The sequence below is a fragment of the Erythrolamprus reginae genome, chromosome 3 (genome assembly GCF_031021105.1).
Source record: "Erythrolamprus reginae isolate rEryReg1 chromosome 3, rEryReg1.hap1, whole genome shotgun sequence".
Taxonomy (NCBI): Eukaryota; Metazoa; Chordata; class Lepidosauria; order Squamata; family Dipsadidae; genus Erythrolamprus; species Erythrolamprus reginae.
Window position 1 is genome coordinate 259005090 of NC_091952.1, and position 27346 is coordinate 259032435.

General features: G+C 45.9%; 1 protein-coding gene across 3 annotated transcripts in view; it reads right to left on the reverse strand.

Moving 5' to 3' along the window:
• The window catches only part of IQANK1 (IQ motif and ankyrin repeat containing 1), a 47412-nt gene continuing 20066 nt past the window's right edge, over nucleotides 1–27346 (reverse strand). For 2 of the 3 annotated variants that reach the window (XM_070748500.1, XM_070748497.1), the window contains 9 exons: nucleotides 14937–15076; nucleotides 13361–13415; nucleotides 13106–13198; nucleotides 12519–12627; nucleotides 12035–12131; nucleotides 11807–11941; nucleotides 11428–11556; nucleotides 321–494; nucleotides 1–143 (listed from right to left, as the gene is read on the reverse strand). In XM_070748500.1, the coding sequence (XP_070604601.1) occupies nucleotides 80–143; nucleotides 321–494; nucleotides 11428–11556; nucleotides 11807–11941; nucleotides 12035–12131; nucleotides 12519–12627; nucleotides 13106–13198; nucleotides 13361–13415; nucleotides 14937–15076 (996 nt within the window). In that variant the 3' untranslated portion in view covers nucleotides 1–79. Of the gene's footprint in view, nucleotides 144–276; nucleotides 495–11427; nucleotides 11557–11806; nucleotides 11942–12034; nucleotides 12132–12518; nucleotides 12628–13105; nucleotides 13199–13360; nucleotides 13416–14936; nucleotides 15077–27346 lie in introns of all 3 variants that reach the window. The other variant, XM_070748499.1, reaches the window with a different exon arrangement.

Consider the following 27346-nt stretch of genomic DNA (forward strand, 5'->3'; position numbering starts at 1 on the left):
TCAAGGAACAACTCTTTATTGATGCTGGCGTCCGTCCTCTGGGATGGAGGGATGGTCAGGAAAGGCTCCTCCCTCCCAATCAGCGCATAGGCCTGGCAGGATTCACTTGGGGAAGGGCGGGGGGTCTTCTGAAGGTCCGCTTTCTGAAAAAGAGTCGAGGGTAGTCGGGGGAAGCCTCTTCTGCTGCTGCTACTGCACCAGGGGGTGGGCACTGCCCCCCTGCCCGCCCTCCCACCTGCCTGCCTGCCATGGGGTCACTGCAGGACAAGCACGCACCCCTTGGGGTGCTGTTGAAGCGGGTGCTGCCATGCTGTGCCTACCGCCTGGCCGTTCCAGACAGGAGGACTTGGACGGGAAGGAAGATCTGAAGCAGCTCTTCAGGGGGCTGGTGGCGCTTGGTGACCACGAAGAGCCTGAACTTCTCCATGCGAGCAGCTTGAAATTCCGTCTCTGCATATTCGGGTCCGTCTGTTGGCCTCAGCAAGGAGCGATACCTGTCCAAGACAGGAGAGAAGGGATTTGGCCAGGTCATTTCGGGCAGAGTGAGGACAAGCCTCTCGGGTAGGGAATGTCCTGTCCAGGACAGCCCCTCCCTTAGACCACCTGTCTCCCCAAGGGACTGGGTGAGGGTGGAGAACTCGAGTGGGGTGCTCCCCTTCCTCCAATGGGGTAGTGATGGGTCAGCCCATCAATCAAAGCCTCAAAGGACAAGAGAGGACATTGGGGGTAGATGAGCTCCAAGACCGACAGGACACTCGTCCTCCCACCCCCTCCTCCAGGGCGTTCCAGGGGCCGGGATGTGCCTGGTTTCGGTCGGTGGGTGGGGTTCGCAGCACTACAAAGCTGGGAGGATTCCAACGAAAGGAAAGCTATGGGGAGAAGATCGAAATGACCCGAAATGGAGAAAAGCAATTGCTCACAACGAAGCTTTAAATTGGAAAGACTGTTTTATTTTTCTCCACTTATAGAAAATACAATTTCATATACCTTCAATCTTCAATACAATAAATAAATTTAAATTTATTTTCGGTATTTATCATCCAACAAATGCTGCCTCCTTTACTTTTATCACCTGGAAAACTTCAATATAAACTTTTTAAATATCCTTATTCAAACTTACAGTGCTATTTGTTATTACATCTCATTTAATGGCTTTCACTCATCTATTAAATTTTATTACATATAAGCCAAAGTGCTTGACTTCCGGTTGTGGTGCGGTGCTGTCGCTGTGTGTTTCCCGGTCCTCCGGGTTTCATCTGGCCTTTTGCGTTGATTGATTGCCCTATCGGGCGACCGCGGACCCGTAGAGCCCAAGGTCTTTGAGGGGAAGTTTCCGTGCACCCGGGGGTGTTCGGCGGACCCCCCCCCCGGGGGACGGGAGATCCTCCAAATCATCAACCAAAGAGATCAGCTTTTTTTTGCCGATCCGGAAGCGCTGCGCTCTGCTTTATTTTGGAAGCCGCGGTAACGACAAATACTTTTGGGGGTGTTATTGCTTGCTGCAGAAGGACTGAGAACGGTTTTTGGATCTGTGGATTACGTGTTGGATTACTCCCTGCGAAAGAGACATCTCGACTCCCTTTTTTTTGAGTCTGAAGAACGAGAGGCGGCGACTTCGATTTGTGAGTGTTACGATCCTGGCAAAGATGGCGACGATGACTCGGCGGAATTTACTTGAAGGTTTTTAAAATGAATTTTCGCCACGTCTATCTGTGATTTTGACTTGCCCTAGAACTATCAGCTACACTTTAAATTCTCGCAGGGAGAGAAGGTTTAAGTAACGTGCTTTGAAGGTAGGAGAAAGTTCAAACCCCCCTCAACAAGGATATTTTTGCTATTTGTCTTTGAAATAACATCTTGATTAGTTGGAAAAAAATATAAAAAAAATAAGCAGATTAGAGTTAAAACAGCAACCGGAAAACCCCGACCCAAATTTTTTTTTACCTACCATTTACCTTACTTTCCATACCCTTTTTGCCTTAATTTTGCCCCAATTTTGCCTTAATTTTTATTACTTTTCACCTCCCTCCTTTAATATTAAATAAATAAACTTTGCATAGATAGATATTTTTGCTTTTTTTTTTCTCTCTCTTAATTCTCACTAGTATTACTCCTTTTCTTTTTGGACATCTTTACATATATTGGATTACTTTTGGATACTTGGAATTTAAACAACTTGGACAATTTGACAATTTGATATTAGGACACTTGAATTTTGGACGTTCATAGATCCGGACTTTTGGACAACTTGCTAATCCTCGACTGTCTCTTTTATTTCTCATCCTTCCTGGAACTTTGTCATTAAATTTATTTCATTAACTACAAACAAAAGTTGAAACCATTGACTTTACTCATTGAATTTATACCCCAGCAATATCCTTCTATCAAACTCTCAATATAACGGAATTGAACTGTACTGAATTGGATTAACTCAATAGCACCATACTGTTGTCGAATCACGAACCCTTTGATTTGGATTGATTTGGATTGAATTCTTCTTAACTTACTTAATTTACTTAAATCTTATTTTGATATCTTTGGACTATCTTTGGACTATATATACCGGCAAAACTTCTTTATCCAATTGTGTAATACTATACTTACTCTACTTGCTGAACTATTTATAACTATTTAGAACTATTTATATAAATTATATTGTATTATATTATATTAAGATAGACTGTACTATACTTAGCTAGAATATACTGATAGATTATCTTGACTAATACTAAACCTTAGACTTTATTGTTATTTATCCTTAACTAACTTTAAATACCAAATAGTAACAGGACCTTTTTTCTTTTATTTTATAACTTATAGTAAATTAATGTTTAAGATTTATCTGATCTAATCAACTGACTTAATCAACTGATTTAATTCCTTAATAGAGTAATCCCCCGATTGATTGACTGTTTTTCCCCTCATATTGAATATTGAATAATTGTACTACTGAACTATTATTTTCTCCCACTTCTTCTTCCCTCCCTTTTCTTTTCCATACATTGAGATATTATTACTGGAGTCATATTGATCTAAATGCTATTTTATTGATAACTTGAACCCTAAATATAAACTGTCTTTCCCTTGTTACTTCTTAACTGTAACAAATTCTGATATTCTTTTAACAGCTCTCTACTAATTGTATCTTTAAAAACAAAAACAAAAACAAAAATCTTTACTACACATATTGCAACTTTCTATATCATCTTAATTACTCTAACCTTATTACTTCCGACAACATTACATATACTTCTTTACACCACATACATCTCTTTACTATAACATACACACCATTTATATACTGTTCTAACGACTTCTCCTTAATACAAAATGTCTGCTTCAAATCAACCAACCCTTATGAAATCTTGGAAGAAAAACCCCAATCAGCCTGCAACACCAAATTCAACCCAGCAACGCTCAGCGGATTTGTCAGACAAAGCATCTCTCCAACAACAAACACAAGAAATTCCTAACATATCACTAAATGCCTTACTGGAGAAGATGAACAAAATGCAAGACACACTAGATATTAATTTCGAATCCATAAAGGGAACGATGGGAGAAATGAAGCAAGACATCAAGAAAATTCAGGAACATGCGGGTTGTCTTGAGGAGCGAACGACTAAATTGGAAGACCAAATGGAAGTTGTCTGTGAAACAATCACCAAGAACACAGAAAAAATAAACAATATCGAAGAATTAACCAACAGGATGGAGACCAAATTCCAGTTTTCAGAAGCAAAGGCAGAATACAACAATAAATCCCTGGAAGAGTCCCTTATGAACCTGGAGCTTGAGAAATCAGCCTTTTTTTTGCGTTTCCAAAATATCACAGAAAATGATCAACAAGACCTTCCTTACACGGTGGCGACAATAATATCTAAAATTATTGATAAACCAACGGACGAAATTTTAGCACAAATGGACGAGGTATACCGGCTTACAACTTCATACGCTAGACGAAACAGACTCCCACGAGAGGTCCACGTACGTTTTCTCAAAAGGAAACTCAGAGACGAAATTTATAATGCCTCTAAGGATAATCCAGCTACTCATCAAGGTCGAGACATAGTAATCTTACGCCAAATCCCGAAGCGAGTAAGGGAGAAACGCAAACCCTATCAAACGCTAGCCACTAAATTAAATAAAGAATCTATACAGTTTAGGTGGATGATTCCAGAAGGAATGACGATTACACTTCTGGATAAAAAATATAAAATTTCCACTCCTGAAGATGCAAGAGACTTCTATGCCCACATCTTGAAGATGGATCAATCTGCCCTTAAAGAATTCGACACTAGAGACACTCCCCGGAATGAAGAAGCTACCCTTGATGACAATCAGATAAATAATGATCAAGAACTACAAAGTCAAAATGATGAGTCAAGCAAACACGGACCAGTCACCCGGGCAAGAGCTGAGGCAAGAAAGGAGAAATTTAAGGAACCAACACCACAACAATAAACAACCTCAAATCACACTATTTTCAACAAACATAAATGGTCTGAACTCATATAAAAAGAGACAAAAAATATTCCATAAACTATTTGAAAACAACTATGATGTAATCTCACTACAAGAAACCCACATTAAAAATGAAGATACTACTCTTTTAGCTATTCCCAACCCTAAAATTAAATCTGAGTTTGAATTCTTTTGTGCTTCCGCTTCCGAAAAAAAGAGAGGCATAGTTCTATATGTTAAAAAAATTTATTCTCCAACATTAATATACACCGATGAAAATGGTCAATTACTAATTGTGCAAATAACCCTACAAAATAAAAGAACAATAAATATAATATCAATATATGCACCATCTGTTAGACAATCTTCCTATTTTAAAAATTTACACAAAAAAATATTAGAATTAGATTTAAACAATTTTGTGATAATTGGAGACTTCAACGCAATAGTTGATGTAAATAAGGATTATAAAGGTAACTCCAAGTGCCGTACCCGTAACATCATTCCCTCTACTTTTCAACAAATAATTTATGAATATGCCTTAAAAGACATTTGGAGATACTTTTACCCTAAATCTATACAATATACCTTTTTCTCTCCCCCCCATCGAACCTGCTCACGTATTGACATGGCTTGGTCTAATATAGAAATAATAAATCAAATAATTGATGTTCAAATACTCAATGCAACTTGGGCAGACCACAATCCCCTCCTACTCACAATAAAAGACAACACTTACAATATTCCGCATAGATGGTCAATGTACTCAACAGTGATAAACCAAAAACAATTTCAACATAAAATACAGAATGATATCCCCCCTTTCATTCAAATTAACTTTAATGGCGAGATACCCAACGAAATAGCGTGGGACGCCACTAAAGCATATATACGCGGTGTGTACATCTCATATACAGCAAACAAAAACAAAGAAAAATATGCACAACTCCAAAAACTAAACATCTCTCTTCAAGAAGCAGAAAAGCTACTCTGCAATGATCCTAAAAATAACATAACCCTATTAGAAATAAATACGATCAAACATCAAATAAATTTAATAACACAACAACATATTGCCCAAAAGGTTAAAAATGCGAAACAAACATATTTTGAAGCGGCCAATAAACCAGGACGTTGGCTCTCTCTCAAATTAGCTCACCAAAAATCCGATAGAAACATAGATACTTTAGTTGATCCTTTTGGACAACTGAAAACGACCAATTCTGAAAAAAAACAAATTATTCAAAACTTTTATCAACAACTCTACCAAGTCTCAAATTTGGATGCCGATTTAATATCAAAATATTTACAAACAAATGAACAAACAACTATGATAACAGATGACCAAAGAACTCTTCTAAACAAACCAATTTCTATTTCGGATATTGAGGCTGCAATAAACAAACAAAAAAACAATAAAACCCCAGGACCAGACGGAATCCCATCTGAATTTTATAAATTTCATATGGATATAATGGCTCCCATACTCTTAGACATCTATAACAATGCGCTCTCACATGCAAAACTGCCCGCGTCCTGGTTTGAATCCTATATAACCCTTATCCCTAAAGACATTGAAAACAGACACCATTTGGAGAATTATAGACCGATTGCATTACTTAACACTGACTATAAAATATTTGCATCAATAATTGCGGACAGACTAAAAAATATATTAAACAAAATTATTCATTCTGACCAAAACGGATTCCTTCCGGGAAGAAATATTTCCACAAACACAAGAACTATATTAAATGCCTTGGAATACTATGACAAAAACTATGATAAAGCAGCTGCATTAATATTTATGGATCTCAAAAAAGCTTTTGATAGTCTTCAATGGCATTATCTTATAAATCAAATTAAATTCATGAATTTTGGCTCCAAATTTTTCAATCTAATCAAAACTATTTACTCTATTCAATCGGTCAAAATTCTTTTTAACAATGATATTACTAACACAATCACTATAACTAAGGGTGTACGCCAAGGATGTCCTCTGTCCCCACTTATTTTTATTCTGGCCATCGAGACCTTTCTCAAGACTATAAGAAACAACTCACAAATTCACGGTATTATGATTAAAAAAGAACATTACAAACTGCAGGCCTTTGCGGATGACATTGTATTCATCCTACAAGATCCAATCCGAACAGCACCCATTCTATTTGACGAAATTTATAAATTTGGTGAAATATCTGGCCTACAAATCAATAAAAACAAAACACAAATTTTGACAAAAAATATGATACCAAAAGAGATACTTACCTTGGAAGAATTAATTAAAATAAAGACCACAAAAAAAATTAAATATTTAGGAATTTGGATGACTTCGAATTATGCTACGATCAAAAAAGACAATTATGAACGATTAGCTAAAGAAATACAACAAGATCTTAACAGATGGTCAAAATTAAACTTATCTATTATGGGAAAAATAGCTGCTATAAAATCAAACATTCTTCCAAGGTTTCTTTACCTATTTCAGGTTGCTCCAATAAATTTGAATAAAACTTTTTTTAATATTCTCCACAAACAAGTAAAGAAGTTTATTTGGACCAAGAAGAAGGCCAGAATAAAATTGAAAAACCTTCAAGACCTTAGATCCAGAGGTGGACTTGGACTTCCAGATTTTTACATGTATTATCAAGCTACCATTTTAACCATGATTAAAAATTGGATTACATTCCAAAACACAAGACTCTTAACTCTGGAAGGATTTGATCTTCTTGCTGGGTGGCATACTTTCTTGACAGCAGACTACCACAAAATACCCAAATACTTTAAAAATCATTACTTACGTAAAACACTAATAACAATCTGGTTTACTATAAAAAAAAATTACTACACCTCAATACCAAAATGGATATCCCCCAATGAAATAATAACTTTTCCCAATCTTTTCTCGTACTCCAAAACTCTGAGATACCAACAACTACTTGATGAATCAGACGCTCTTATTTCTAAACAACAATTGAACAATCAAGGAATTAATATAGACTGGTTAACATATTTACAAATTAAACTAAAATATGAACAACACAAAAAGCAATTTGGATTTCAAAATAATAATGTATTAGACACGATTCTTTTCGGCCCTTCTACAAAAATGATTTCAAAATTGTACAACTACTTACTAATTCAAGAAAATCCCGAAGAGCAAGTGAAATGTTGTATGATAGCTTGGGCTCAGAATTTTGGATATACGATTAACTTAATTGAGTGGGAGAAAACATGGACATCAAACTATAAAATGACAACTGCAATGTCCTATAAGGAGAACCAAATTAAAATGTTTTATCGTTGGCATTTGCCCCCAGCAAGAATATCCAAAATGTTTCCCAACTTCTTACCGACCTGCTGGAAGTGCAAGATCAAACCTGGAACCTACTACCACACATGGTGGACATGCCCAATTGCACAAAAATACTGGACAACAATTCAATCCCTAATCGACCAAGTCATGTCAATCAAATTACCACTCAAACCTGAGCTCTATCTTTTGGGGATATTCAGACAAAATCTTACTAAGACACAAAAATACCTTATACTACAAATAATAACTGCTGCCAGAATATCATATGCCTCTCTTTGGAAATCCGACCAAGTACCTTCTTTCTTTACAATAATTACGAAAATTAACGAATGTGCTGAAATGTCCAAAATAGCAATGGAAGCACAAAACAAAAATGACTCAGAATATTACGTAGCATGGGAAAGTTGGCATAAATGGGTTTCTCAGAAAAAATACAAAAAATTTTTATTGTAAAGTTTATACATTACCATACCCAAAACTACCTTCAACACTTAAATTAATATTAAAATAAATTAGAAAAGAAGCACCAAAAACTAATCAAATTTGCAACAAGAAAATATATCAAATCTCTTTTTATCTGTTTTCTAACTAACTTAACACACATTACAAACATACTGACTACTTTCAAAATAATCAATCTTTATACACACCCATCATATCACCCACATACTCCCCACCCCACAATTAAACAAAAGTCGTCCATAAAAACGTCTGCATTAAATGCAGACTCTTCTCTCTTTCTTTCTTTTCTTTTTTTATATTCCTTTTTTCTTTTCTTTTCTCCCTTTCTCTTTTTCTTTATTCCACCTCTTTACAACTAAAACTTTAATGTCAATATATGTATACTAAGGAACACTATATTTGAGTTACTTCCAAATATAAATAGTAAGATTAAGAAAATAAGAGTTATTACGCTTTTTCTAAAACACTTGTGTACTATAACTCACTTGTATTACAATTCTATTATAATATGTTTTGTTTTTGAATTCTCCCCCCCCTACCCTACCCTACCCCCAACCTTTTATTCTGTCCCCCCTCCCCCCAATCCCCCTCCCTGTTTTTAATTATTCTTGTAAATAAATAAAGTATTTTTCAAAAAAAAAAAAAAAAGCCAAAGTGCTTATTTTCAATTGTAGTGCATCCTTATTTCTTAAATATTTCTTTACCTTTGACTTATTCTAATTGCCCTTCAAAGAAAATTGTTTAGTCTTAAAGATTAATCATACATATATCCTCTACTTTTTTCAAAATATCAAAACAATGTCATTCCCAGGGAAAGAGAAAAAACCAAGTTCTCCAATGCACTGCTGCGGAGAGTCCAACATGGGTGATACTTCAGCCTGATTGGTTAGGGACTGAATTAAATTAGACCAATTAGCTCCGCCCTGTAGCCACCCCCAATAGCTCAGTCTTAAAAACTCAGTCCTAGTGAAGGGACTAGAGTTTTTCTCTCTCATACAAAGTGTTATTTTTTATGTTTCTGTGTTTAACATGAATAAACATAGAAACATAGAGTAATCTTCTCTTTTTGTTTCCTTTTCCTACAGACATTGAAGAAGACAGATCAGGCTTCTACCCTCCGAGGGTACAGCCTGCACCTCTCTACCTCCACAGGGCCTCTCCGAGAGCGCCGCCCAGGGGTCTGGCTCTCCCTAGGCTGGGTCCCTAGCTTCCGTGGCCATACCCCCCTTCAGGCCTACATAGAAACATAGAAGTCTGACGGCAGAAAAAGACCTCATGGTCCATCTAGTCTGCCCTTATACTATTTTCTGTATTTTATCTTAGGATGGATATATGTTTATCCCAGGCATGTTTAAATTCAGTTACTGTGGATTTATCTACCATGTCTGCTGGAAGTTTGTTCCAAGGATCTACTACTCTTTCAGTAAAATAATATTTTCTCATGTTGCTTTTGATCTTTCCCCCAACTAACTTCAGATTGTGTCCCCTTGTTCTTGTGTTCACTTTCCTATTAAAAACACTTCCCTCCTAAGCCTTATTTAACCCTTTAATATATTTAAATGTTTCGATCATGTCCCCCCTTTTCCTTCTGTCCTCCAGACTATACAGATTGAGTTCATTAAGTCTTTCCTGATACGTTTTATGCTTAAGACCTTCCACCATTCTTGTAGCCCGTCTTTGGACCCGTTCAATTTTGTCTATATCTTTTTGTAGGTGAGGTCTCCAGAACTGAACACAGTATTCCAAATGTGGTCTCACCAGCATTCTATATAGCGGGATCATAATCTCCCTCTTCCTGCTTGTTATACCTCTAGCTATGCAGCCAAGCATCCTACTTGCTTTCCCTACCGCCTGACTGCACTGTTCACCCATTTTGAGACTGTCAGAAATCATTACCCCTAAATCCTTTTCTTTTGAAGTATTTGCTAACACAGAACTGCCAATACAAGAAGGACTCATAACTAAGGTGGAATATCAGCAAACAGCCAGAACCTGCAAACAAAAAATAAGAACAGCAAAAGCTCAACACCGACTGCGACCGACCACATCACATCACATAAACAACAAGAAGAAAATCAAGGAAACAGTCACTATACTAAAATATAAAGATGGTAATGAAATCACAGACAACAGAGATAAAGCACAGCTGCTCAATGCCTACTTTACATCAGTCTTCACACATAAAGAAACCAACCAAGCAAGCTACAACTTAACTGCAATAAACAACCCCGGAATCAAACTCAATGCAGATAAAGCTACTACTAGGGACTACTTGTGGGAGCTCAATGAGTACAAATCACCGGGACCTAATGGACTTCACCCCAGAGTCCTAAAAGAACTGGCAGACACCATAGTGGAACTTCTTCTCCTCATCTACCAAAAATCTTGGGCCACTAGAGACCTACCAGATGACTGGAAACGAGCTGATGTAGTTCCCATCCACAAAAAAGGTAAAAAGACGGATCCAGACAACTACAGACCTATTAGTCTGACTTCAACACCTGGAAAAATACTGGAGAAAATAATTAAAAAACAGCTTTGCCACTACCTGGAAACAAACAGGATAATATCCAACAGCCAACACGGGTTTGTCAGAAACAAATCATGCCAAACCAATCTCATATCCTTTTTCAACACCATAACCAAATCAGTAGACCAGCGCAACATAGTGGACCTCCTAAACCCACCCCGTCGCAGCCATTGGCCCTGCCCCTCTTCTCATGGTTTGAATTTTCTGTTCCCTAGTGTGCAATGCCAGCTCAGCCCAGCTGGTTCCCCTATGAAGTTCTTGTAAATCCATTAAGTGGTTTGATTCTTTGGCCATGTTGCATGAATGCAGCCCCCATGGCATAGCGCATCTCTGGGCTTACTGGGCCAAAGGATTTCAATTGACCCAAGGGGATGGTTGCCCTCCTTTCCGAGACTCTTCTGAGTGCCAGGGGCCAGAATCACACCAGCCATAGACGTTGCAACTCCGCGTGTCTCAGAAGAGCCGTGGCCCCTAATGGCCCCAGGAGGCCTCAGACCGATGTCCATTGCAGGCAACCTAGGAATGTTCACAGCTGCCCCGCCTCATCCCAGAAGCCCGAGGTCCATTTACTGCACCCCACTCCAACCACCCTATTGGTGGGTTCTCAGGCAGCCGAGAGGGCTCTGGGTTGGTGGTGCGTAATGAAAGAGCTCACCTTTCACCGTCCAGGATCTTCTTGTTCAGCAGCACCTGAGTGAGGCCCGACTCCAGCCGTTCCAGCTGCTTTTTCATTGTGTCAAACATGTCCAATTCCATCATGTCAAAGACCAGGGGCTTCCCATAGCTGGTGGTGAGTGGAACAGAGCCAGGGGGGGGTGGAGAAATAGAGAAAGTTGTCTCTCATGGACATCACTAGCCATTGGCCTCCCACCCCATGCACCCCCAGGCTTCTCACCAGAACCCAGCTCCCCCTGCCCATCTGGGTCATCATTCCTGGCACACCTACTCCCCTGCTGCTCTCCTGCCACACTACGCCTGGATCAGTGCTCCATGAGAGGGAAGAAGCCTCCCCCACACACACAGCGCAGCCCTACCGCAGAGAGCCCAGCAAAGCCAGGCGAACGACCTCCACGGCCATGTCGGCGGGATTGGCAGTGTTCAGGTAGTTGGTGTCACGGTAGCGCAGGAAAATTGCTGCTTGCCCAGAGGGGTCGATAATCAGGGGCCACCTGGATGGAGGGAAGGAGAGAGCTGGATCTGGGACTGGCCATCTGCCCTGCTTCCTAGGGAGGGCTGCCAGGGAGGTTCCCTCCACCACTCACCGCCCATCGGCCTTCATTTTCCCACCCACGTCTTTCATCAGCACATCGTCCAGCTCCTGCACGGAGCACTTGAGACCCGGAATCTCGGAGGGCGATCCTGCGAAAGCAGAGTGGAGTAGTGAGGGCCCAGCCAAACGGTCGCCTTCCATAGCAGGAGGGAAGCCCGGCAGTGCAGCACTGTCCTATTCCTTGGGGCCGTCTCCCCAGCGCCTGCCAGGCTTGCAGAACCAACCGGCTCCACACCTGGCAGGATCCGTCCCCTCCTCCCCCTTCCTGAACTCAGCCAGGGCAAGGAAGGGCCCCTCTCTCTCCTTCGGGGCAGGGTCACTTCTGTTCAAGAAGGATCCTGGCCTAGGAGGGGTGGGGAGCCCCTGTGAAGGACTGCTGCGTGGCTGAGGCAGCCCAGCCCAAGCCCTGGAACCTCTCTGGGGGAGCTGGGCGGACGGCCTGGACCCTTGCAACCGCCACCAGCCGCTTCACTGACCCTCCTGCACTTGCTCTCGCAGTTTCAGGCGGGCCGTGGACAGCTTCTCCTCGGCCTCCTCCGCAGCCATGCGCAGCTTCTCCACCAGCCCTTCTGCATCGGCAATGGCCTGTCCTAGGAAATACCTCTGGCTAGAAAGGACAGGCGAGCCTGGCCCAAGAGAGGGCCTTCCCTTGCCCGGGCAAAATGACCCAAAGAGCAAAATGGGGCTGGCTGTCAGCCTCACTCAGCTCCCCTGGCGCTGCCCAGGGAATATGTTACTTGACATCCAGGGTGCCCTGTCCACAGTGGGCACTTAACTGTCCTTGCATTGGCAGGCATCTCCCCCAAGAGAGAAATGGCCACAGCAATCCAGTCCATCTTCTGAATTACTGTGGGGACCTGCAGATGGGCTGACTGGCACCCGGACACCTGCGCCCCATCACCCAGCTCCTTGGCAAATGCAGAGGGCTGCCCAGCCGGCCCTACACTGCAGGCGAAGTCTTGCTGTGCCCTGGCAGAGAACCACAGCCTGGCATTTGGCTCCCTGAATTGGCTCCCCGAATAGCCTCCTGAATGCCCCATGGAGGAAGGGGAGTGGCGCTCACGTGCAGGGTCAGCTCTGCGTTCCCCATCTGTTTCCGCTGGCACTTGTCGTGCTCCGTTATCCGCCGGTTGAGCTCTGCGTAGGCCTGCTGCAGCTGCAAAAGGAGACAGGTCGTGTGCCCGGCATGGTTGAAGTGGGCAAAGCCATCCCACCGGGGGTCAAGGTCAAGGCCACAGGGAGACCCAGGACGACCCCTCCCCCATTGGGATGGTGGACCACAGAGGCTCCCTGGGATGGCGGAGGTGTTGGTGCTCACCTCTTTGCTGCACCTCTCATGCTCCGCGGCCAGCTGCTCCGCGGTTTCGGCTGTCCTGTGGGCACCAAGAGGCATCAGGGGCCACTTCAAGCTTCTTGTGAGGAGGACATTTCTCTCCCCCCCCCCACTGCCGGGTCTTTCTGCTTCTCCGAAGGGCCAAGTCCTCTTGCCCTGAAGAGCAAAGAGCTCCTGGACCTCCAGGGTCCCTCAAGGCTTCTTTGAGTGATGCTGTCCACACCCCACACACAACACACGTTGTAAGACGGGGGACTGCACCGTCTTGTGTCTTTGCTTTACTTGCTTTGCCCAAACCCAGCAAAGCTTGCTCACAAATAAAAGCAGCGCCATAGATTTATTTATTATTTATTATTTGGATTTGTATGCCGCCCCTCTCCGAAAACACTGCACTAAAACAACATAGAAATAGATGGAAAGAGATGGGGGAGAAAAAGAGGGAGAGGGGAGGAACTCTCCTGCTATTTACCCTCAGTTTCCACAGTTCTGAACTGCAGGCGGGGAGGGGGGGAGAGAAAGCATGACAGGAGGCGGCATCAGTCACCAGCCAGGGCTCCAAGGGGGACTCATCCCAGGGCCTGCCCAGCGCAACTCGGGTCACAGCCCAGGGCCGCTGTGCTGGCAGCTGTCCCGAGGAAGTGGCTGCTGTGGCGGCACTGGCTGAACGGCAATAGCACCGCCCCCACTCCCAACATTGCTCCAGGAGTGTGGGGTGCGCTTTCCTTCAGGAAAGGATGGCCACAGAGGCCCTCCCAAGTGGTGGAGCCTTCTTGCAACCTCGTTCCTGAGCCCAGGAAGCCCCTGACGCTCATCAGCCCTCCGTCACACCTCCACCGCAGGAGTCGTTGGATGTGCAGGGCACGTACGGTGGGTCACCCATCCCAGGGGGTCCCTCCATCTGCCGAGAGACTAAGGCATGGCTGCCTAGCTTTGTGGGTGGGTGCAGTGTTCCAAGGTCCTCCCTCCCCCAAGGAACCATCTCACAGGAACAGCCCAGGAGATCCATCTGCACCCCTGGCCTGAGGTGAGGATCAGGGGACTCTGCCCCCAACGCTTTCTCGGTCACTCCTCAGTCATACACAATTGGCATTTGCAACGCACAGGGCCCAGTTCCACGGGTCCAATTTGAAGGAGGAGGAGGAGGTGGGAGGCCCTGCTTCACCAGGCCCTGAGGGAACGGGGGGTGTCAAAGCCGCAAAAGGCTCTTGGGAGGCACCAGGACTAAAATCCCCTCCCAGCCACACCCACCCAGAGGGCAGCGTCTTTAGGTCCTGGGGCATTTTGCTAGGGGTGAAATTCAGCAGGTTCTGGAGAATTGGTAGCAGGAATTTTGAGACTTGCTTGGGCCTAAGGGTGGTCAGCCAGCTCCCCTGCTCCACCAGGCCAACTGCAGAGTGATTTTGGAGGGAGACCTGAGCCTCGTGGGCAGCCGCAGCAGCGGCGAATGGCCCTGGGAGACATGATGCCTGCTCCGTGAGGCTGTCCCGAGGAGCCCCCAGACGCTGGTCCCCCTCGAGCGGTGCAGCAGGGGTGGAGAGGGGGAGGGGAGGAAGGCACTCACTGGCGCACTTCGGCCTCCTTGTGCTTCTGCTTCTGCTGGGCTCTCCGCTGCTGCTCGGCCTCCATCTTTTGGAGCATGGTGTCTGTCAGACTGACGTCCCAGGCCCTCAGGATAGCCACCACACTGTCCAGAGAAGCCACCTTGGGAGGGACAGCAGAAGGCCACATCCTGAGCCCTCCACCAGCAAAGCTAGCATTCTTGACCACTAGGGATGAACGGGGCCGTTCCTTCTGGGGAGCAGAGGACCTTTGCCAGGCCCTTGGCGCGGCCTTTGGGGAGTCTCACACCCACATGCAGGTCGTCCGCTCACCCGTGTGGGGCGCATTCAATTCAGGCGCTTTGCTCATTGAAAGCCTCCAGGGAAGCGGCCTTGGGGACGTCCATCTGCTGCCCTTGAACCCGAAGCCTTTCTTGGGACGTGCCTTGTGGCAGCAGCAAGTGGCCAGGGGGGTTTATTGTTCTGCTCTTATTGCCTCAACGGGCAACGGGCAGTGGCTCTGCTTCAGGTGGCCAGCTTCCTTCTGGCTAAGCCTGGACCTCGGGAAAGTCTACAGGGACTATTTTGGACAGGGTTATGCAACTAGGCTTCACCCCAGCAGGGCAGGCCCTGGGGAGATGCTGCTGTGGGGCCTCGTCTGCAGGAGTCTGAGCTGACCCATCCCGAGGAAGTGGGTCGATGGCCTTTGCCTGCTCCAAGCGCCCAAGCACCCAGCTCCTGCACCCAGGCCAGGGCCCTTCCTGGTTGTGGCTTAATGACTTTTTGCAGGAGGGGTGGGGGTGGGGGGTTTCTCCCTTCTTGGAAGGCCTCCCCAGACCCAATCAAACAGCATACATTTTAGGGAACGTTTCAAAGGGGGTGCTGAACTCCCAGCCTCCTTTCAAAGGCTCCAATAAAGCAGATTCATTTTTCAGTTGGGATTCAGGCCAGGTGAGAGCGTCGAGAGGGCATCAGAGGCCCTGATGGGTGACCTCTGAAGGACTCGTGAGTGACATAGGGGAGTGACATAGGGGAAGGTTTGGTAGGGAAGGTTTGCCTATTTGCCGATGACTCTAAAATGTGCAATAGGGTTGATATTCCTGGAGGCATCTGTAATATGGTAAATGATTTAGCTTTACTAGAAAAATGGTCAAAGCAATGGAAACTGCAGTTTAATGTTTCCAAATGTAAAATAATGCACTTGGGGAAAAGGAATCCTCAATCTGAGTATTGTATTGGCAGTTCTGTATTAAATAAAACTTCAGAAGAAAAGGATTTAGGGGTAGTGATTTCTGACAGTCTCAAAATGGGTGCAGTGCAGTCAGGCGATAGGGAAAGCAAGTAGGATGCTTGGCTGCATAGCTAGAGGTATAACAAGCAGGAAGAGGGAGATTATGATCCTGCTATATAGAGCGCTGGTGAGACCACATTTGGAATAATACTGTGTCCGGTTCTGGAGACCTCATCTACAAAAAGATATTGACAAAATTGAACAGGTCCAAAGACGGGCTACAAGAATGGTGGAAGGTCTTAAGCATAAATCGTATCAGGAAAGACTTCATGAACTCCATCTGTCTAGTCTGGAGGACAGAAGGAAAAGGGGGGACATGATCAAAACATTTAAATATGTCAAAGGGTTAAATAAGGTTCAGGAGGGAAGTGTTTTTAATAGGAAAGTGAAGACAAGAACAAGGGGACACAATCTGAAGTTAATTGGGGGAAGGATCAAAAGCAAAATGAGAAAATATTATTTTACTGAAAGAGTAGTAGATCCTTGGAACAAACTTCCAGCAGACATGGTTGGTAAATCCACAGTAACTGAATTTAAACATGCCTGGGATAAACATATATCCATCCTAAGATAAAATACAAAAATAGTATAAGGGCAGACTAGATGGATCATGAGGTCTTTTTCTGCCGTCAGTCTTCTATATGTTTCTATGTTTCTATCTATCTCTATCTACCTACCTACCTACCTACCTACATCTATCTATCTATCTATCTATCTATCTATCATCTATTTATTTATTGGATTTGTATGCTGCCCCTCTCGGTGGACTCGGGGCGGCTAACAACAGTGGTAAAAAACAGCATGTGACAATCCAATACTAAAACAGCTAAAAACCCTTGTTATAACACCAATCATACACACAAACATACCATGTATAAATTCTATAAGCCTAGGGGGAAGGGAAAATTTCAATTCCCCCATGCCTGACGACAGAGGTGGGTTTTAAGGAGCTTACGAAAGGCAAGGAGGGTGGGGGCAACTCTGATATCCGGGGGGAGTTGGTTCCAGAGGCCCGGGGCCGCCACAGAGAAGGCTCTTCCCCTGGGTCCCACCAGACGACATTGTTTCGTCAATGGGACCAGGAGAAAACCAACTCTGTAGGACCTAACTGGTTGCTGGGATTCGTGCAGCCGAAGGCGGTCCTGGAGATATTCTGGTCCGGTGCCATGAAGGGCTTTATAGGTCATAACCAACACTTTGAATTGTGACTGTTCTGTCTGGGTCCCCCCAGACGCCGACACCAACCTAAAAGAGTATCCAGACACACTGGTAAAAAGCAAAGGCAGTTTATATACTGGAAAGCAAACACAGGTAACAAAAACTGTTCTTACAGACAGGAACACGATGAAGCTTCACAGAGGTTTCACGAAGGCCAGGCAATAAAACAGGATTCTTGCTGGCAAAAACAACACTGGAGATAATAAAACCCACGCCTCCCCCAAGTCTTTCAGCCTTCTAGGCCACAAGCCAAGATCAGAGACGCCAAGAATCGAAGCAAGGTCACAGGACTCCCAGTTGATAACTCTCCACAAGACTATAAGGGCGGGCCTGCCTTTTCAACCCTGCTGAGGAGAACCACACCAAAACCCAGCTGTTGCCAATTCAGAGATGGAAATACCTTTCTAATTGGACCCTTCTTTGAGCTGCACGTCTCTGCCTCATGTCTATTATAGCCTGTGCATCTTCATCCAATGAATCCAGGCTACTAGCTGGGGAGAGGCCCCCGCCGGGGGTCTCAGGCTGCTCTCCCTCCTCCTCTTCCTGACGTTCCTCTCCCCCGTCTGCCTGGTCCTCCCCCTCCTGGTCACTGTCCTCCTCCTCTGGGCATGGATCCGGCAGAGGAAGGAGAAAGCGGAGCAGAGGGAGAACCACAAGGAGCAAAAGGAGGAGAAACCAGAGCAGATGGAGAGCCACAAGGAGCAAAAGGAGGAGAAAGTGGAGCAGATGGAGAGCCACAAGGAGCAAAAGGAGGAGAAAGCGGAGCAGATGGAGAGCCACAAGGAGCAGAGGGAAGAGAAAGCAGAGCAGATGGAGAGCCACAAGGAGCAAAAGGAGGAGAAAGTGGGGCAGATGGAGAGCCACAAGGAGCAAAAGGAGGAGAAAGCGGAGCAGATGGAGAGCCACAAGGAGCAGAGGGAAGAGAAAGCAGAGCAGATGGAGTGCCACAAGCAAAAGGGGGAGAAACCGGAGCAGATGGAGAGCCACAAGGAGCAGAGGGAAGAGAAAGCAGAGCAGATGGAGTGCCACAAGGAGCAAAAGGAGGAGAAAGCGCAGCAGATGGAGAGCCACAAGGAGCAAAAGGAGGAGAAACCGGAGCAGATGGAGAGCCACAAGGAGCAAAAGGAGGAGAAAACGGAGCAGTTGGAGAGCCACAAAGATCAAAAGGAGGAGAAAGCAGAGCAGATGGAGAGCCACAAGGAGCAAAAGGAGGAGAAAGCGGGGCAGATGGAGAGCCACAAGAAGCAAAAGGAGGAGAAAGCGGAGCAGATGGAGAGCCACAAGGAGCAAAAGGAAGAGAAAGCAGAGCAGATGGAGAGCTGCAAGGAGCAAAAGGAAGACAAAGCGGAGCAGATGGAGAGCCACAAGGAGCAAAAGGAGGAGAAAGCAGAGCAGATAGAGAGCCACAAGGAGCAAAAGGAGGAGAAAGCAGAGCAGATGGAGCGCCACAAGGAGCAAAAGGAGGAGAAAGCGGAGCAGATGGAGAGCCACAAGGAGAAAAGGAGGAGAAAGCGGAGCAGATGGAGAGCCACAAGGAGCAAAAGGAGGAGAAAGCGGAGCAGTTGGAGAGCCACAAGGAGCAAAAGGAGGAGAAAGCGGAGCAGATGGAGAGCCACAAGGAGCAAAAGGAGGAGAAAGTGGAGCAGATGGAGAGCCACAAGGAGCAAAAGGAGGAGAAAACGGAGCAGATGGAGAGCCACAAGGAGCAAAAGGAGGAGAAAGCGGAGCAGTTGGAGAGCCACAAAGAGCAAAAGGAGGAGAAAGTGGAGCAGATGGAGAGCCACAAGGAGCAGAGGAAAGAGAAAGCGGAGCAGATGGAGAGCCACAAGGAGCAAAAGGAGGAGAAAGCGGAGCAGATGGAGAGCCACAAGGAGAAAAGGAGGAGAAAGCGGAGCAGATGGAGAGCCACAAGGAGCAAAAGGAGGAGAAAGCGGAGCAGTTGGAGAGCCACAAGGAGCAAAAGGAGGAGAAAGCGGAGCAGATGGAGAGCCACAAGGAGCAAAAGGAGGAGAAAGTGGAGCAGATGGAGAGCCACAAGGAGCAAAAGGAGGAGAAAACGGAGCAGATGGAGAGCCACAAGGAGCAAAAGGAGGAGAAAGCGGAGCAGATGGAGAGCCACAAAGAAGCAAAAGGAGGAGAAAGCAGACCAGATGGAGAGCCACAAGGAGCAAAAGGAGGAGAAAGCGGAGCAGTTGGAGAGCCACAAGGAGCAAAAGGAGGAGAAAGCGGAGCAGATGGAGAGCCACAAGGAGCAAAAGGAGGAGAAAACGGAGCAGATGGAGAGCCACAAGGAGCAGAGGGAAGAGAAAGCAGAGCAGATGGAGTGCCACAAGGAGCAAAAGGAGGAGAAACCGGAGCAGATGGAGAGCCACAAGGAGCAAAAGGGGGAGAAACCGGAGCAGATGGAGAGCCACAAGGAGCAGAGGGAAGAGAAAGCAGAGCAGATGGAGTGCCACAAGGAGCAAAAGGAGGAGAAAGCGCAGCAGATGGAGAGCCACAAGGAGCAAAAGGAGGAGAAACCGGAGCAGATGGAGAGCCACAAGGAGCAAAAGGAGGAGAAAACGGAGCAGTTGGAGAGCCACAAGGAGCAAAAGAAGGAGAAAGCGGAGCAGTTGGAGAGCCACAAAGAGCAAAAGGAGGAGAAAGTGGAGCAGATGGAGAGCCACAAGGAGCAGAGGAAAGAGAAAGCGGAGCAGATGGAGTGCCACAAGGAGCAAAAGGAGGAGAAAGCGGAGCAGATGGAGAGCCACAAGGAGCAAAAGGAGGAGAAAGCGGAGCAGATGGAGAGCCACAAGGAGAAAAGGAGGAGAAAGCGGAGCAGATGGAGAGCCACAAGGAGCAAAAGGAGGAGAAAGCGGAGCAGTTGGAGAGCCACAAGGAGCAAAAGGAGGAGAAAGCGGAGCAGATGGAGAGCCACAAGGAGCAAAAGGAGGAGAAAGCGGAGCAGATGGAGAGCCACAAGGAGCAGAGGGAAGAGAAAGCAGAGCAGATGGAGTGCCACAAGGAGCAAAAGGAGGAGAAACCGGAGCAGATGGAGAGCCACAAGGAGCAAAAGGAGGAGAAAGCGGAGCAGATGGAGAGCCACAAGGAGCAAAAGGAGGAGAAAGCGGAGCAGATGGAGAGCCACAAGGAGCAAAAGGAGGAGAAAGCAGAGCAGATGGAGTACCACAAGAAGCAAAAGGAGGAGAAACCAGAGCAGATGGAGAGCCACAAGGAGCAAAAGGAGGAGAAAGCGGAGCAGATGGAGAGCCGCAAGGAGCAAAAGGAGGAGAAACCAGAGCAGATGGAGAGCCACAAGGAGCAAAAGGAGGAGAAAGCGGAGCAGATGGAGAGCCGCAAGGAGCAAAAGGAGGAGAAAGCGGAGCAGATGGAGAGCCACAAGGAGCAAAAGGAGGAGAAAGCGGAGCAGATGGAGAGTCACAAGGAGCAAAAGGAGGAGAAAGCGGAGCAGATGGAGAGTCACAAGGAGCAAAAGGAGGAGAAAGCGGAGCAGATGGAGAGCCACAAAGATCAAAAGGAGGAAAAAGCAGAGCAGATGGAGAGCCACAAGGAGCAAAAGGAGGAGAAAGCGGAGCAGATGGAGAGCCACAAGGAGCAAAAGGAGGAGAAAGTGGAGCAGAATGGAGAGCCACAAGGAGCAGAGGGAGGAGAAAGCGGAGCAGATGGAGAACCACAAGGAACAAAAGGAGGAGAAACCAGAGCAGATGGAGAGCCACAAGGAGCAAAAGGAGGAGAAAGTGGAGCAGATGGAGAGCCACAAGGAGCAAAAGGAGGAGAAAGCGGAGCAGATGGAGAGCCACAAGGAGCAAAAGGAGGAGAAAGCGGAGCAGATGGAGAGCCACAAGGAGCAAAAGGAGGAGAAAGCGGAGCAGATGGAGAGCCACAAAGATCAAAAGGAGGAAAAAGCGGAGCAGTTGGGGAGCCACAAGGAGCAAAAGAAGGAGAAAGCGGAGCAGTTGGAGAGCCACAAGGAGCAAAAGGAGGAGAAAGCAGAGCAGATGGAGAGCCACAAGGAGCAAAAGGAGGAGAAAGCGGAGCAGATGGAGAGCCACAAGGAGCAAAAGGAGGAGAAAGTGGAGCAGATGGAGAGCCACAAGGAGCAAAAGGAGGAGAAAGCGGAGCAGACGGAGAGCCACAAAGATCAAAAGGAGGAGAAAGCAGAGCAGATGGAGAACCACAAGGAGCAAAAGGAGGAGAAAGCGGAGCAGTTGGAGAACCACAAGAAGCAAAAGGAGGAGAAACCAGAGCAGATGGAGAGCCGCAAGGAGCAAAAGGAGGAGAAAGCGGAGCAGATGGAGAGCCGCAAGGAGCAAAAGGAGGAGAAAGCGGAGCAGATGGAGAGCCGCAAGGAGCAAAAGGAGGAGAAAGCAGAGCAGATGGAGAGCCACAAGGAGCAAAAGGAGGAGAAAGCGGAGCAGATGGAGAGCCACAAGGAGCAAAAGAAGGAGAAAGCGGAGCAGTTGGAGAGCCACAAAGAGCAAAAGGAGGAGAAAGTGGAGCAGATGGAGAGCCACAAGGAGCAGAGGAAAGAGAAAGCGGAGCAGATGGAGTGCCACAAGGAGCAAAAGGAGGAGAAAGCGGAGCAGATGGAGAGCCACAAGGAGCAAAAGGAGGAGAAAGCGGAGCAGATGGAGAGCCACAAGGAGAAAAGGAGGAGAAAGCGGAGCAGATGGAGAGCCACAAGGAGCAAAAGGAGGAGAAAGCGGAGCAGTTGGAGAGCCACAAGGAGCAAAAGGAGGAGAAAGCGGAGCAGATGGAGAGCCACAAGGAGCAAAAGGAGGAGAAAGCGGAGCAGATGGAGAGCCACAAGGAGCAGAGGGAAGAGAAAGCAGAGCAGATGGAGTGCCACAAGGAGCAAAAGGAGGAGAAACCGGAGCAGATGGAGAGCCACAAGGAGCAAAAGGAGGAGAAAGCGGAGCAGATGGAGAGCCACAAGGAGCAAAAGGAGGAGAAAGCGGAGCAGATGGAGAGCCACAAGGAGCAAAAGGAGGAGAAAGCAGAGCAGATGGAGTACCACAAGAAGCAAAAGGAGGAGAAACCAGAGCAGATGGAGAGCCACAAGGAGCAAAAGGAGGAGAAAGCGGAGCAGATGGAGAGCCGCAAGGAGCAAAAGGAGGAGAAACCAGAGCAGATGGAGAGCCACAAGGAGCAAAAGGAGGAGAAAGCGGAGCAGATGGAGAGCCGCAAGGAGCAAAAGGAGGAGAAAGCGGAGCAGATGGAGAGCCGCAAGGAGCAAAAGGAGGAGAAAGCAGAGCAGATGGAGAGCCACAAGGAGCAAAAGGAGGAGAAAGCGGAGCAGATGGAGCCACAAGGAGCAAAAAAAGGAGAAAGCGGAGCAGTTGGAGAGCCACAAGGAGCAAAAGGAGGAGAAAGTGGAGCAGATGGAGAGCCACAAGGAGCAGAGGAAAGAGAAAGCGGAACAGATGGAGTGCCACAAGGAGCAAAAGGAGGAGAAAGCGCAGCAGATGGAGAGCCACAATGAGCAAAAGGAGGAGAAACCGGAGCAGATGGAGAGCCACAAGGAGCAAAAGGAGGAGAAAGTGGAGCAGATGGAGAGCTACAAGGAGCAAAAGGAGGAGAAAGCGGAGCAGATAGAGAGCCACAAGGAGCAAAAGGAGGAGAAAGCAGAGCAGATGGAGAACCACAAGGAGCAAAAGGAGGAGAAAGCGGAGCAGATGGAGAGCCACAAGGAGCAAAAGGAGGAGAAAGAGGAGCAGATGGAGAGCCACAAGGAGCAAAAGGAGGAGAAAGCGGAGCAGATGGAGAGCCACAAGGAGCAAAAGGAGGAGAAAGCGGAGCAGATGGAGAACCACAAGGAGCAAAAGGAGGAGAAAGCGTAGCAGATGGAGAGCCACAAGGAGCAAAAGGAGGAGAAAGCGGAGCAGATGGAGAGCCACAAGGAGCAAAAGGAGGAGAAAGCGGAGCAGATGGAGAGCCACAAGGAGCAAAAGGAGGAGAAAGCGGAGCAGATGGAGAGCCACAAGGAGCAAAAGGAGGAGAAAGCAGAGCAGATGGAGCAAAAGGAGGAGAAAGTGGAGCAGATGGAGCAAAAGGAGGAGATAGCGGAGCAGATGGAGAGCCACAAGGAGCAGAGGGAGGAGAAAGTGGAGCAGATGGAGAGCCACAAGGAGTAAAAGGAGGAGAAAGTGGAGCAGATGGAGAGCCACAAGGAGCAAAAGGAGGAGAAAGCGGAGCAGATGGAGAGCCACAAGGAGCAAAAGGAGGAGAAAGCAGAGCAGATGAAGAGCCACAAGGAGCAAAAGGAGGAGAAAGCGGAGCAGATGGAGAGCCAGAAGGAGCAAAAGGAGGAGAAAGCGGAGCAGATGGAGAGCCACAAGGAGCAAAAGGAAAAGAAAGCGGAGCAGATGGAGAGCCACAAGGAGCAAAAGGAAGAGAAAGCGGAGCAGATGGAGAGCCACAATGAGCAAAAGGAGGAGAAACCGGAGCAGATGGAGAGCCACAAGGAGCAAAAGGAGGAGAAAGCGGAGCAGATGGAGAGCCACAAGGAGCAAAAGGAGGAGAAAGCGGAGCAGATGGAGAGCCGCAAGGAGCAAAAGGAAGAGAAAGCGGAGCAGATGGAGAGCCACAAGGAGCAAAAGGAGGAGAAAGTGGAGCAGATGGAGAGCCACAAGGAGCAAAAGAGGAGAAAGCGGAGCAGATGGAGAGCCACAAGGAGCAAAAGGAGGAGAAAGCGGAGCAGATGGAGCAAAAGGAGGAGAAAGTGGAGCAGATGGAGCAAAAGGAGGAGAAAGCGGAGCAGATGGAGAGCCACAAGGAGCAGAGGGAGGAGAAAGTGGAGCAGATGGAGAGCCACAAGGAGCAAAAGGAGGAGAAAGCGGAGCAGATGGAGAGCCACAAGGAGCAAAAGGAGGAGAAAGCGGAGCAGATGGAGAGCCACAAGGAGCAAAAGGAGGAGAAAGCAGAGCAGATGAAGAGCCACAAGGAGCAAAAGGAGGAGAAAGAGGAGCAGATGGAGAGCCACAAGGAGCAAAAGGAGGAGAAAGCGGAGCAGATGGAGAGCCACAAGGAGCAAAAGGAGGAGAAAGCGGAGCAGATGGAGAGCCACAAGGAGCAAAAGGAGGAGAAAGCGGAGCAGATGGAGAGCCACAAGGAGCAAAAGGAGGAGAAAGCGGAGCAGATGGAGAGCCACAAGGAGCAAAAGGAGGAGAAAGCGGAGCAGATGGAGAGCCACAAGGAGCAAAAGGAGGAGAAAGCGGAGCAGATGGAGAGCCACAAGGAACAGAGGGAGGAGAAGATTACTCCAGTGGTCATGGTACCTCAGATGAGGAGGAAAAGCGGCGAGATCATTTGTGCCCGAGATAATTTAAACACCCCTTTTAGCGATTCACCCTCACAGCAGAATGTTTGGGCCAGAGGACAAAAGAAAAACTGAGATTAATCAAAACACTGGGTCCTTCTCTGGGATTTTTTTCTGTAGCAGGAGAACCATTAGGAGGAAGAAGGAACGCTGCTGTCATTCTTTCCCACTTTCTTAAGTGGTGGTCTGGGGAAAAAAATCTTACAGCGGGAAAGAAGATTGGTCGGAACAATTTTTCAGTTCAATTCAATTTATTAGATTTGTATGCCGCCCCGAGTCTACAGAGAGAAATTTATTTACATCACTAGCCCAATAAAAAAAAAAGAGGAGTGATCTATATAAATATAAATATTAAGGCAACATTAAAATACAAGGATAGAGACGAGAGGATATTAATGGTGGAAATTCAAAAAAATCAGGAAGCTATAACTTTGGTTAATGTATATGCGCCTAATGAAGGCCTAGATAAATTCTATAAAAAACTGCAAAATAAAATTAGAGAATTCGCAAAAGAAAATATATGTTTGATGGAAAATTTCAATGGAATAATTAATAGAAGATACGACTATAAAAACGGTGGATTACAAAAACAAAAAACCCCTTACCAATTTCCTTTTTAGAATTAATTAAAGAATTCAAACTTAAAGATACCTGGAGAGATAGAAACCCTCAAGCTAAAAAATTTACATAGAAGCAGCACAATAAGATACAAAGATATAAGCAAATCTAGTGGAGAAGTAAAAACAAGGTTAGAAATGGAAGCTGAAGACTTTGATATAGAACGGTGGGAAAACCTACAGATTCAATCGAGACTCCCCAAAGACAAAAACACATTAGGTATTGAGAAAGAGAAACTACTAGATAAATTATTATTGGGCTCACCAGAAAAACTAATTAAAATTTTCTATAGTTGTTTATTAATTAATAAAACAAATTTATCTGAAACAAAAATCAATATAGATAAATGGAACCTAAATTTTAAGTCTGAGATAAAAATGGAAGAATGGCAATTAATATGGAGCAGGAATTATAGAAACATAGAAACATAGAAGACTGATGGCAGAAAAAGACCTCTTCATCCATCTAGTCTACCTTATACTATTATAAAGAAAATTTAATCAAAATGTATTATAGATGGCATATTACTCCCACCAAACCAGCTTAAATTAACAAGTGGAAGTGTCAAAAAGATTATGGATCATATTACCACCTATGGTGGCAATGTGAAAAAGCTCAGCTCTTCTGGAAAAAAATTGGGAAATGGATAGATGAAATTTTAGAGGTAAACTTAGATAAAACACGACAATGCTTTTTATTAGGAATCATTCGCCAAGAGTTAAACAAAAATCATATACAGTGGTACCTCAAGATACGAACCCCTCGTCTTACGAACAACTCGTGATACGAACCCGGGGTTCAGAAAAAATTTGCCTCTTCTTACGAACTTTTTTCGAGTTACGAACGCCAAACCCGAACTTCCGGGTTCGGAGTTCGGGAGGCTGCTGGAAAGCCCCCGGCTGTTTTAAAAGGTGACCGCCGGGCTGGGGGGCTTCCCAGCAACCCCCCGAACCCCGAACCCGGAAGTTCGGCAAAAGTTCGGGGTTCGGGAGGTTGCTGGGAAGCCCCCCAGCCCGGCGGTCACCTTTTAAATCAGCCGGGCGGCTTTCCAGCAGCCTCCCGAAGCCGAACGCCAAACCCGAACTTCCGCCACAGAGAAGGCTCTTCCCCTGGGTCCCGCCAAACGGCATTGTTTAGTTGACGGGACCCAGAGAAGGCCAACTCTGTGGGACCTAATCGGTCGCTGGGATTCGTGCGGCAGAAGGCGGTCCCAGAGATATTCTGGCCCGATGCCATGAAGGGCTTTATAGGTCATAACCAACACTTTGAATTGTGACCGGAAACTGATCGGCAACCAATGCAGACTGCGGAGTGTTGGTGTAACATGGGCATACCTAGGGAAGCCCATGACTGCTCTCGCAGCTGCATTCTGCACGATCTGAATTATTAATTAAGACCAACATTTGTTTCTCATGTTACATATATATATATATATATATATATATATATATATATATATATATATATATATGTTTTCGTAGATTTTCACGGGTACAGGTATGACGGTCTTGGTATATTCGGGTTTCTTCCCGTGTAGGATTTGGAAATTTCTGGCGACGTTTCGATGAGGTCTCACTCATCATCTTCAGGCTGGTGTTTCTGTCCTTTTTCTCAGGCGAAGTCTTCGCCTGAGAAAAAGGACAGAAACACCAGCCTGAAGATGATGAGTGAGACCTCATCGAAACGTCGCCAGAAATTTCCAAATCCTACACGGGAAGAAACCCGAATATACCAAGACCGTCATATATATATATATATATATGTAGATTGTTCTGAGTTCGGGTTTTGCCCTGTGTAATGTTTTGCATGTCTATGCGACGTTTCGGTGAAATCACATTCACCATCATCAGGCTGGAGTTCCAATCTTTGTGTTTTTGCAAATGAATATTAGCAAATGAACTCCACAAAAAAAGATTCATACTTGATGAAATCAACAAAAGTCTACTCTCTCTTCACCTTAAAATCAGTAACCAAATACACCCTTTACT